A 10040-nucleotide genomic window follows, 5' to 3' on the forward strand; every position below is an offset into this window, starting at 1 on the left:
AGCTTTGGTCGTGGCTTGCAGAGGACCTTAGCCTTTCTTGGCAAAAGAAGGAATGAAATATACTGATAGTTAAGATATAATTGTTCAACCTGCGAAAGGTTTGAAATAGAAAGCTCAGTCTCAAGTCCTGCATGACAACTTGACATTCAACCTTGGCCGTCGTCATCCTGGCAACGGGCTTGTTAATACTCTGCAATACTTGTTGTAAGTTTTATATAAGATGAGGTGGCGTATAGCAGAATACTTTCTCTAAAAAGTGTCGTTGGACGAGTGCCTCTAATTTGCAGTACCTTTGCTTGAAAATAACCGAATAACCAGTGTTGTCTAGGTCAGTATTGTAACACTGAGAACAACCACAAGCCATAGTTGTTTTTCGACGGCAACAGAAGAACACGGAAAAGCAAGTATTGGTACTCTGTATGTAACTAATGAGCATGCCGACTTTATGGAGAAATCGCTCATAACGACCTCCCATCATCCTGCATGACAAATTCAAGCTCTTCGTAAGCTGCGCGCTGTAGCTCCTGCGTCACTCTCAGCTTCGCAATCAGCTCTGCCTCCTCCGCCTCCATGCTGTAGATCTTCTTCTCGGACAGCAATCGCTTCTCGTGCTCCTGAGCCAATTTGTCACGTGCTTTTTTGAGCAACTCCTTCTCGTAGCTCTTTTGCGCAGCCTGCCGCTGACGTATAGCGCGTCTTTCCTTGTCTCGAATCTCCTGCGAACGCTCCGCCAGCCACGATCGATCTCTCTCCCTTTGCTGTTTAATCTGATTCAGGTTAGTTTTCCTCTCAGCACGTGCATCCTGTACGATCTGAGCACGATGTGAGGTGTACTCTGCTATAACTTGGTTGCGACGTTCCCGCGACAACGACTGCACTGCGTTGTTGTACTCGCGCTGAGCCTTAATGTCTCGCTGCATCTGTTCCAAAGCCTCTTGTTTGACGCGTTGTTTATCCTCATTGCGCTTCTTGATTGCTTCAATCTCACGAGCACGTCGCTTGGCCTCTTCGATCCGCTTCTGTGCACGCGCGTCTTCCGCTCGAAGATGAGTGAGGCGGTTGGCGAGTAGTTGAGCGTCATTTTCTGCTTGTTGGCGCTGTTTCTTAGCATCTAGCATCGCACTTTGCAGCTCAGAGTAAGCTTCCTCTTGCTGATGAGTACGAGAAGCTAGGAGAGATGACTGAGTTGGGGCTGCAGGGGCGTCGTCAATGTCGTCTGCATTCTCTTCGAACCACTCGAGGAATGTCAGCTTGGCAATCTCTCCTGTAGCATTCGGGTCCATATCGTCAAGTGCGCGATCTATAACCTTCGGAGAAGCATTGAATCCCATATCAACGAGCAAGCTGCCTAGGTGCTCCGTGCCAAATGTTCTTACAAAATAAAAGTTATTATCCGAGTTGTAGTCTTTACAAAGTATAATCGACGTACCCGTCACTGGTGGAGTATTGAGCAAACAGCGCGTCGAAGTGAGGGGTCTCGCTTTCATTCTCGAGCTCACCAGTCCGGATGTTGTTTTGATCGTCTGCCATCTTCACTGGAACTTCGGTTTATCACTGGTTCGTGGTGAGGTGGAAGTGTTTTGAGGACTGATAGGAGCATGATCTTTACAGCAAAAATAGTCGAGACACCTATAAAAAGTGGGGTAAGCTTAGCACTTCATCATGCTCTTTATTGCTGGAAATACGGCACCAGTTCGTGAGTCTATAGGCGGCGTAAATATTTCTACCCTTCTCGCCAAATAGCATCCGACATTTTCGCAACGTCCACCATCTCAGCTGCGTCGTGAACGCGTAAAATGTCAGCTCTTTGTTGGATAGCAGCGCAGCAAGTGGCAGCGGTACCCCAAGCACGGTCTTTCGGGTCAGGGCGAGTGCAGATCTCGCCGATAAATCCCTTGCGGGACGACCCCACCTGAATTTATAACATCATTCACATTAGTGTGCAGATTTTGCAACTACGGAGATTAAAACGTACCAGTAGGGGTAATCCGTGGCAGGTCTCTTTCACGGTTGAGAGCTTCCGAAGCAGCTTCAGGTTGAGAACGCGAGCTTTCGCAAATCCGATTCCTGGGTCTAGGATGATGTTCCAGCGGTAGATCCCAGCAGCCTCTGCAGCCTCCACACGTTCGTTAAGAACTTCGCTGACTTCGGTTACTACATCTTCGTACTCCTAAGTCACATACGCAGCGTTAGAGGTATCATCACAAACTTTGCTGTTGAGGACGAACCTTGAGTCCGGTCATAGTCTTCGGCGTGCCTCGCATGTGCATCAGCACAATCTAAAGCATAGCGTACAAGAGTTAGCTCACTTCAAGCTTGATGAATCGACCAAGTAAGCCATAATACTGACCGGTACCCGTAGTTTAGCGACCGTAGCGAGCATATCCGGGTCTTTCAGCCCCGCAGAAATGTCGTTGACAATATTCGCCCCTGCGTCAATCGCTTGGCGTGCAACTTCCGCCTTGGTGGTGTCGATGGAGATAGCAATCTTGCTTTTCTCGCGAAGGCCACGAATTACCGGCAATACGCGCTTTAATTCCTCCTCTTCAGTCACAGATTCCGCTCCAGGACGACTAGATTCCCCACCAATGTCGACAATATCCACACCAGCGCGTTCCATCTCCAACGCCTTTTGCACTGCAGCAGCCACTGTTGCCAGCTCCGCTCCGTCACTAAAACTGTCCGGAGTGACATTCACGATCCCCATGACGAACGTCTTGCTACCCAAAGACCACGGCGCACTTTTATCAACAGGTAGCATTGGAACCGGAGGCACATAACGCTGTTCACCAGTCTGCAACGTGTCATACAGTTTCTGCATAGACTGCTTCAACACTGGATGCACCAAATCTGCAAATAAATAAATAAAGGAAAATAAGCAAAAGGCTCTATAAAAATACAAAAAAAAAAAAACTGGAAGTATTTTACCTGGAGCCAAATCACATAGTGGAGCGAGTACAAAATCTCTTTCAGCGATGCGCTCGTGGGGGACAATCAAAGGTCCTTCTTCCGTGTCCGTCTTCAGGTCCAGGTCGTCGTAGAGCAAGATGTCGACGTCAATGAGTCTGGGTCCCCATCTGTTAAATCCGCATAGAAATTATCACCGTCAAACTTCTTCGAAATCGTCACCATTCGATTATGTCCGCACCTAAGAGATGGCGTGCGTCCGATCTCCCGTTCGATGGTCTTGAAGGCTCCAAGCAGTTCTTTCGGCTTGAGCTCCGTCCGCAGTCTGGCCACGATGTTGAGGAAGGCTGGCTGATCTTCCACGTATTGCGGTGCTGTAGTGTAGAGGCGGGAGGTCGCTTCTACTGGCCCTACGGTTTGTGTCAACATGGCCAACGCATTCTCTAGATTCGCCACTTTGTCACCTGCGGATTGAAGAAAAGTAGAGTGGTTGGTATAAGGGTAGAGTAAAATAAACTCAAGGAGAGCAAACACACCTAGATTCGTGCCCAGCGCGGCGTACACACGCGCCATTGGGGCCATGGTAGGTGAACTGTGAGCCACGGACTTTTGGTGGAATCAGATCTGATAAAAGTTTTATTCGTTTTAACGTGTTTTATTTCTAGTTTTTTACTACAGTTGTTTTGCGAACTGATACATGTACCGTTATTCAGATATTCTCTATTTTGCCGGGTACTTGTCAGGATGTCTCGGTCGGCTGGCGCAATTGTATGCATGCCCAATCAGTACAAACGCGTATGATATTCGGTGGAAGGTCTTAGACGTGTCCTCTGTGTCGTTATTGCTTCCTTGCATTCAGCACAACCTTTGACGTGGCAACACTGATCCAAAGCTTAGCTACATGTTTATTCAACAGCAGTCTATGTCGTTTAATCTCGTCTAGAAACAGCCATTGAGAGTTTGATTCGGTCATGGCTAATACATCAGCAACGAGGTGGTCAGCTCGTGGAAACGAGAGGTCAAATAGAAAAGGGACCAATGTGGGAACACTCCGCCCAAATGATGAATCGTTTAGCACTTGTCGAATAGCAGCAATGCCAACGCTGTGAGTCGGTCGGCTTATCTCGATTCCATTTAGCGTGGAAGAGGGTTTGTGCTAAGTCATCGTTATGAAGGCGACACCACACAAAATCGTTGGTTTGATACGATAAATTGTGAGTACATTCTGCATTCGTTGCCAAGACAACAACGATCCATGTGGAGCTCATGTACGTGCAGCACGTACTGGCCAGGTGTTGAGGCGGGGCCTCCATGCACTAATGAGATACATGGCAGGTGTTGATCCGTTGCTGCATCGTGCAGCTAACCAAAAGACTTTTGTTTTGGCGAAAGCACGAAAAACGGGTGGGATGCTGTGAGCACGAGTATCCATCTGTAAAGTGGGCACAATACGTGCCTCACTTGACAAGTCCAGAGCCATAGAAGTTATGATAGTTTTGGAAATAATGTATACGACTAGCAACATCGGTTGAGCGAGGATTCCAGAAGGTCGTGCAGTAGAAGTTGGTTGATCTTCCAAGGCATGGAGCATGAACTCAGTTTACAATTCGCAATCTACTGCACTAGTAAAATCAACCGATATGCGCTTCACCCTCGCTTTCGCTCTTCTCGCTGTCCCCGCACTCGTGTCTGCGACTTTGGATCCGTGCAGCTCCAACTCCAAGGGCAAGTGCCCCAGCACCTACAACTGCAGTGTGACCAAGGTTTCAAAGGCCATCCAAGCGGCTGAATGCTCGCACAACACTCGCACCTCGACGACTCAAACCTTTGCCGTCTTCGTGACGGACCACCAGTACGACGGCAATAACGGCTACCCGTACGGCACCTGCTCTGCGTACACGTGTGATCCGCCGACGTCGGACGAGATGGAGGACAACGACGACTGCTGGACGTTCTTCTGGAGGTAACAACTATGACTTCTCTGGTGATAGTGTGACACTAACTTCGTGCTTAAATAGTGGCAACGGTACAGACAGCGGTGTTGGAACTGGTTGCATCAAGGACCCCACCACGGGTGACTGCGGCTGCGAGAACTCTGACGGCACGTTCGTGGCCGATAGCAGCAGCTGCGTGTAAGTCAAGATCGTACCGAGTTAGCGTTGTAGACGCCGTGAGTGAAGACGTTTGAGTTGTGGCGATTTAGTAGAGAAGGGAGAGCGGAGTTACTCTTTACAAAGACTAGATTGCTAAATGTTCGATTACACGTATGTGAGAAGAAAAAAAACTACTTGAGTATGGAATTGAGCATCGAAAACGCACCAACGTCGGTTCTGAAAAGATCTCGATTGCGAAGTCTATCGCAATAACCTCATGCTCATGAAAACGTGAAGTGATCGCAATACATAAATACAGGCCAGCTACGATGTGTTCGTCATTTGCAACCCAGAGTAAATGACCCGAGTTATGTGGGGTTATGATCAGTAGACGAATGGATATTGTTACTGGTAAAATAAAAATTTTGTGTCAGGAGATGCAGGAAGAAAGCGCACAAGTCGAAGTGTAAAACTGGAGAAAATAATATCTCGTGCATCAGCTTGCTTTTTAAACACGTCATTAGACACGAAGGAAAAAATATAGTGATCATATTCTCTTCGAATAGCATGTGCTATCCAAAAACAAGAAGTAGTCGTGATGACGCGAGAATATCATTGTTGTAACCATACGCGCAGTCGTATTCTGTGCTTGATAATTGATATCCGATCGTGTATGCATACGTATCCAATATGTATTGAAATCACATCAAATTAAAGAACGTTTTGCTGATCTTGGCACTGTCGCCTATAACTCAGACTGCTTCTCAGTTACCGCAGTTGCAACCTCATGTTTCTTCAGATCCGCGTTGCTCCACTCTCTCAGTCCCTTGTCTCCACTTTCGTATTCCCTTCGCGATGGCACGGGTCGTAATCTGACAGAAACACAACATTATTAAGTTACTCAAAAATATAGGGGGTAAAAGCTTTTGCCAACGTACGCTTGGTAAAAGATATCCAGCAATCGACTCAACCGTACGTGCAAGCTTGCCACGATTAATAAGCCCCGGTCGAAAGATCGACGTTCGCTCGAACTGCAGCTCCTTGACGTTTTCCTCCACTTCGCCCTTTGTTTGCGGATACAAGAACCAACTGTCCTTGTTTGCATTCTACGACAAATACTCAATAGTCAGATCTAAGCCAAAAAGAATTGTTCGATGTTACACTAGAAATGATCTCGTACACTGGCTGTCAGCAGACCAAAGTACGGTATTCCCGCATCTTTGGCCAACTCGGCAAACTTGGTCACATACTCCAAATCCACTTTTAAAATATCCCCGAAAGAAGAAATTAAATCCCGAACTTCATCCCACCATTCCAACAATGTCGACTACCTTTGCGAAAAGCTTCAGCTGAACCCGCATCTTTGCGGGTCGTTCCCAGACACGAGAATGCAGCGTCAACGCTTACAGGAACCTTCTTCCAGTCGCGATTCATCTCCTCAAAGTCCACTGGGATAATTTCCAGTTTGTTCTGAGCCGCAGCCACATCCATCGAAGGGAATGCATCCCCCCATTGAGTGTCGGGGATTTCCCGGCGCGTGAGAGCAATCACTTTGGTGCAAGATGGGCTTTGCACCAACTCGGCCACTAAAGCGCGGCCGACAGCGCCTGTAGCGCCCTGGACCAAAGCAACGTATTCCATGGGTTGGTAGGTTTTCTGGAAATGAAACGCGAATTGCTAGTTTGGCTGTTGATTTTGAAACTATTTTGGTTAAGTCATCACGCTGCATAATCAACATCAAAACTATTCACCGATCATATAATTTGTTATAATTATTCAACACTTACGGCAAATACTGTAGCACTACCGAATGATTGTGAGCCCATTGTCACATGTCGCAGACACCTTTTTAAAACGCTGGAGAGCTCATTTGCCAATCCTCCGAAGTTTATTGATGTCCTCGTACGTGGCGCTCGTGATCGGTTCAACCGGTGCCGTAGGCCGCGACCTTGTTGCAGAGCTCGTAGCCTCCGCCAAGTGCTCGAAGGTCATCGCTCTGGCGCGTCGCGACGTGCCTGAGTCAGCCTGGAAATCGACATTCCCGTCGCTGGACGGTGAGGCGGCCAAAAGCAAGCTGGAAGTGCGCCAAGTGGACTTCAACAGTCTCTCGGAAGCTGATATTAAGCCTTCAGACAAGGTGGACGCCGCCTTCTCGTGTCTCGGCACGACCCGCAAAGATGCCGGCTCTGCCGAGGCCTTCCGCAAAGGTAGAGCAGGTCTACAGACCGCGATGTGGATTATGTTGCGCTAACGATAGAAACTGTTGTTGATGCAGTGGATCTGGAGTATGTGACCAACTTCGCCGAACTGTCCAAGGCTGCAGGCGTCCCGTACATGGGGCTTTTAACGTCCCAGGGCGCCAATAAGGACAGCTGGTTCCTGTACCCGCAGACCAAGGGAGAAGTGGAGGACAAGGTGCAGCAAATGAAGTTCCAGCGAACATCCATCTTCCGCCCTGGCATGCTACAGCGTGGAGAACTGCTACGTGGCACAGAGAAAATGTTCGGCTGGATGATCCCAGGGGTACGTCGGTATTAACTTTGTAACACTCAGGACCCTAGAACTGACGTGGTCTATTGATACAGGCTTACCAGATCTCGGTGAAGGCTGTGGCCAAGGGAATGGTGTCGGACTATGAGAGCGGCGCTGAAGGTCTCAAGGAATGGAGCCACGCCGACTTGAAGAAGTTCGAGTGAACGTAGCAGTTTGCTCCATTTATGAAATTTAGCCTTGGAATCTCCTCAATTGGCTTCATACATCGTCCGCTTACAACTTACTAGTTAATCCAACAGGAAAGCGCTGCTTGGCCAGCTCAACCACTTCTTGCGCACAGCCCCAGTGTAGCGTATGACCTGATCCGCCGTGTCCATAATTGTGGATCAGCACTGCACCACGCTTGGTTGGAGCAGCCTGCACCTCAAGACGCACACCTCCAGTGCGCCCCGGTCGAAGCCCCGCCATCTTGGCAATCACTTTGCTGTTGCGCACCTCAGGCCATAGACGACAGCAGCGCTCCCAGACACCGTCGACATCACTGTCATTGTTCTCTGCAGTCCAGTTGTGCTTCTGCACAGTCCCACCAAGCACAACGTCGCCGTTTGGACGAGGGATGACGTACGCGTACTCTCCGTCTTTGTCGACCGACATCTTGAGCTCCTTCAGCTTTGGGTTGTACACGTTAATGATCTGGCCACGGATCGGAAACATCGTGCCATCTCCAGCCAGTTCCTTCGCCGCCAGACCAGAACAATTCACTAAAAGGTCACATTCTTCCTCGTCTAGAGCATTGACACGACGCTGCTTCAAAGTGCCACCCAGCTTCTGTATCTCCTCGTGAAGCCACAGCATGAAAGGTCTACAAGAGCGTCAAGTTTAACTATCAGCACAATAGTATTAAACAGTAGACGTACTTGGGGTTGTAAATGATCGTATCGAGCGCGAAGCCGTGCGTTGCTCCAGGTGACACCTCGGCAGCTTCTTCCTGGCTGAGCAGACGGAAGTTCTCGACACAATGCGCCCAATACGGATGGATCTACCCAGTCAGTTGGTGCATCCAGCCAGCAATCCACGGTTCTTACCACTTGAGGAGCTCCGACAGCAGAAACGTCGACGCCCGGGACAATATGAATGTCCAACGACTCTCCCTTCTCCTTGTGGAGCGTCTCCAACCACGCGTATGTCACTTCGCACCATTTGCGAGGTCTTACGGTGTCGACTCCATCGGGCAGAGCGAACGGCATCCAGAGCCCCCCGGCTACGTGGGACGTGGTGGCCTCAAACTTCTTCGCGACGACCTGGACGTGCTTGAAGCCGCTCTGCAGCAACGCTAAGGCCGTAGTGAGACCGATCACGCCGCCACCTACAACGAGAAACGAGCGTCACGCGAAGTCTTCATCCAGTTAAGTTGGTATCTTCGTGAATGAGACCGCGAGGCCAGCGACCACCAAGTTGAAGTTTGATCGCCGTAGTACAGTGACGTACGGTCCATACCATCATCAGCTCCAAGAGGACAAGAGGACTCCAAGAAGACACACAATGTGGACATTTGTGGTCCACCCAAACTGTCCAAGACTACTGCAACGATGCGCGAGCGAAATGCTGACGCTAGGTGCTTCGAACATGGGGAGCAGGTTCCGTAACGCCAGTCTTCGAATGCCGCACGCCACCAGAGCCTGTGCGCTGCCAGTGCCTCTAAAGTTTCGGTCGATGACTGAGCCCAAGGAAGCTCTCATACTGAGCGCTCACTTGGCAATTTGCTCTGTGTTCGACAAAATTCGTTACAGCTTTCCCAACTCCCTCTACCATGAACAAGCTTGCTTTTGTCGCTGTTGTCATCATGGCAGTCGTTGTCGCAACACGTGCCATGCGACTGGAAGCTCCACGTGCCAACAACGCCATCACTGCTAAGGCCATGTGCTGCCTGTGAGCGTCTCCAAATACCGAGATATCTCGGCTAACGCGCATCAAGTCGTTGTCGTGGCGGACCAGGATTTAATGAAGGCGTAATGTTGGAATGAATAAAGTTGGTATATTTTTCATCATGTCAAGTTGCTGGGAAGAACGGCATTCTCGTTGTTGTTGAGTTCGGCTTACTCGATTTGGTTGTTAAGCATCTTTCAAGGACCGCATACCCCCGACAGCAAGCAAGGAGCTACCTTTTATGATTTAACCAATACGGCGATCTTTTGGGGTCAGCTTGCGGAAAAGATGCCACAGAAACTTGTTCCAGAACGTGTTATACTCCCCCGAAAACTGCTTCTTGACCTTTTCCGCCGTGCCAGCGCTCACACCACCAGCTCCCTCTTCCTTTCCGCCCGATGCTGAATCGTCTTCGGCGGGATCCTCCATGGGTGCGTCTTCATCACCACTTAGACGGAAAATCACGTACTTGTCATTCCCTTGTCGGAGATATACTCCGTCAATTGCTTCGCTGGAGTCCGGGTTCGTGATCGTGAACTTTTTGTTGAAAACAGAATCTGTCGATGTTAACTTGGCGTTGGTACTGGCGAGAAGCGTGGCTAAAGTGGCTAGTATGACGTA

The 10040-nt window shown here is 49.3% G+C and overlaps 7 protein-coding genes across 10 annotated transcripts; 2 read left to right on the forward strand and 5 right to left on the reverse strand.

Annotated features, from left to right (window-relative positions):
• Positions 1-458: 458 nt before the first annotated feature.
• On the reverse strand, positions 459-1530 carry PPTG_14295 (hypothetical protein; the record flags this gene model as incomplete). Its single annotated transcript, XM_008910872.1, has 2 exons — positions 459-1371; positions 1430-1530. 2 exons carry the CDS (start codon positions 1528-1530, stop codon positions 459-461), a joined length of 1014 nt encoding a protein of 337 aa, XP_008909120.1.
• Positions 1531-1638: 108 nt separating this feature from the next.
• On the reverse strand, positions 1639-3544 carry PPTG_14296. 2 transcript variants are annotated; one of them, XM_008910873.1, is made up of 7 exons: positions 3444-3544; positions 3149-3371; positions 2929-3077; positions 2351-2850; positions 2229-2279; positions 1976-2170; positions 1639-1912 (listed from the first exon to the last, which is right to left on the reverse strand). In XM_008910873.1, exons 1-7 carry the CDS (start codon positions 3487-3489, stop codon positions 1724-1726), a joined length of 1353 nt encoding a protein of 450 aa, XP_008909121.1. In that variant the 5' UTR covers positions 3490-3544; the 3' UTR covers positions 1639-1723. The 2 variants fall into 2 exon arrangements, with proteins under 2 accessions (XP_008909121.1, XP_008909122.1); XM_008910874.1 differs by lacking the exons at positions 1639-1912; positions 1976-2170 and having other exon boundaries at positions 2173-2279.
• A 901-nt stretch (positions 3545-4445) lies between these two features.
• PPTG_14297 (hypothetical protein) lies at positions 4446-5207 on the forward strand. The gene is made up of 2 exons (XM_008910875.1): positions 4446-4870; positions 4926-5207. Exons 1-2 carry the CDS (start codon positions 4497-4499, stop codon positions 5041-5043), a joined length of 492 nt encoding a protein of 163 aa, XP_008909123.1. The 5' UTR covers positions 4446-4496; the 3' UTR covers positions 5044-5207.
• Positions 5208-5545: 338 nt separating this feature from the next.
• On the reverse strand, positions 5546-6687 carry PPTG_14298 (hypothetical protein). The gene is made up of 4 exons (XM_008910876.1): positions 6332-6687; positions 6181-6260; positions 5939-6106; positions 5546-5872 (listed from the first exon to the last, which is right to left on the reverse strand). Exons 1-4 carry the CDS (start codon positions 6639-6641, stop codon positions 5786-5788), a joined length of 645 nt encoding a protein of 214 aa, XP_008909124.1. The 5' UTR covers positions 6642-6687; the 3' UTR covers positions 5546-5785.
• A 157-nt stretch (positions 6688-6844) lies between these two features.
• On the forward strand, positions 6845-9545 carry PPTG_14299 (hypothetical protein). The gene is made up of 3 exons (XM_008910877.1): positions 6845-7207; positions 7276-7523; positions 7586-9545. Exons 1-3 carry the CDS (start codon positions 6895-6897, stop codon positions 7694-7696), a joined length of 672 nt encoding a protein of 223 aa, XP_008909125.1. The 5' UTR covers positions 6845-6894; the 3' UTR covers positions 7697-9545.
• Positions 7649-9025, reverse strand: PPTG_14300 (hypothetical protein). Of its 3 annotated transcripts, XM_008910878.1 has the most exons (3): positions 8579-9025; positions 8411-8532; positions 7649-8355 (listed from the first exon to the last, which is right to left on the reverse strand). In XM_008910878.1, the coding sequence occupies exons 1-3, from the start codon at positions 8738-8740 to the stop codon at positions 7767-7769; spliced, it is 873 nt and encodes a 290-aa protein (XP_008909126.1). In that variant the 5' UTR covers positions 8741-9025; the 3' UTR covers positions 7649-7766. The 3 variants fall into 3 exon arrangements, with proteins under 3 accessions (XP_008909126.1, XP_008909127.1, XP_008909128.1); XM_008910879.1 differs by having other exon boundaries at positions 7649-8532; XM_008910880.1 differs by having other exon boundaries at positions 8411-9025.
• Positions 9507-9848, reverse strand: PPTG_14301 (hypothetical protein; the record flags this gene model as incomplete). Its single annotated transcript, XM_008910881.1, has 1 exon — positions 9507-9848. The coding sequence occupies one exon, from the start codon at positions 9846-9848 to the stop codon at positions 9666-9668; it is 183 nt and encodes a 60-aa protein (XP_008909129.1). The 3' UTR covers positions 9507-9665.
• Positions 9849-10040: the final 192 nt, after the last annotated feature.

This window comes from Phytophthora parasitica (genome assembly GCF_000247585.1).
Source record: "Phytophthora parasitica INRA-310 unplaced genomic scaffold supercont2.39, whole genome shotgun sequence".
Lineage (NCBI taxonomy): Eukaryota > Oomycota > Peronosporomycetes > Peronosporales > Peronosporaceae > Phytophthora > Phytophthora nicotianae.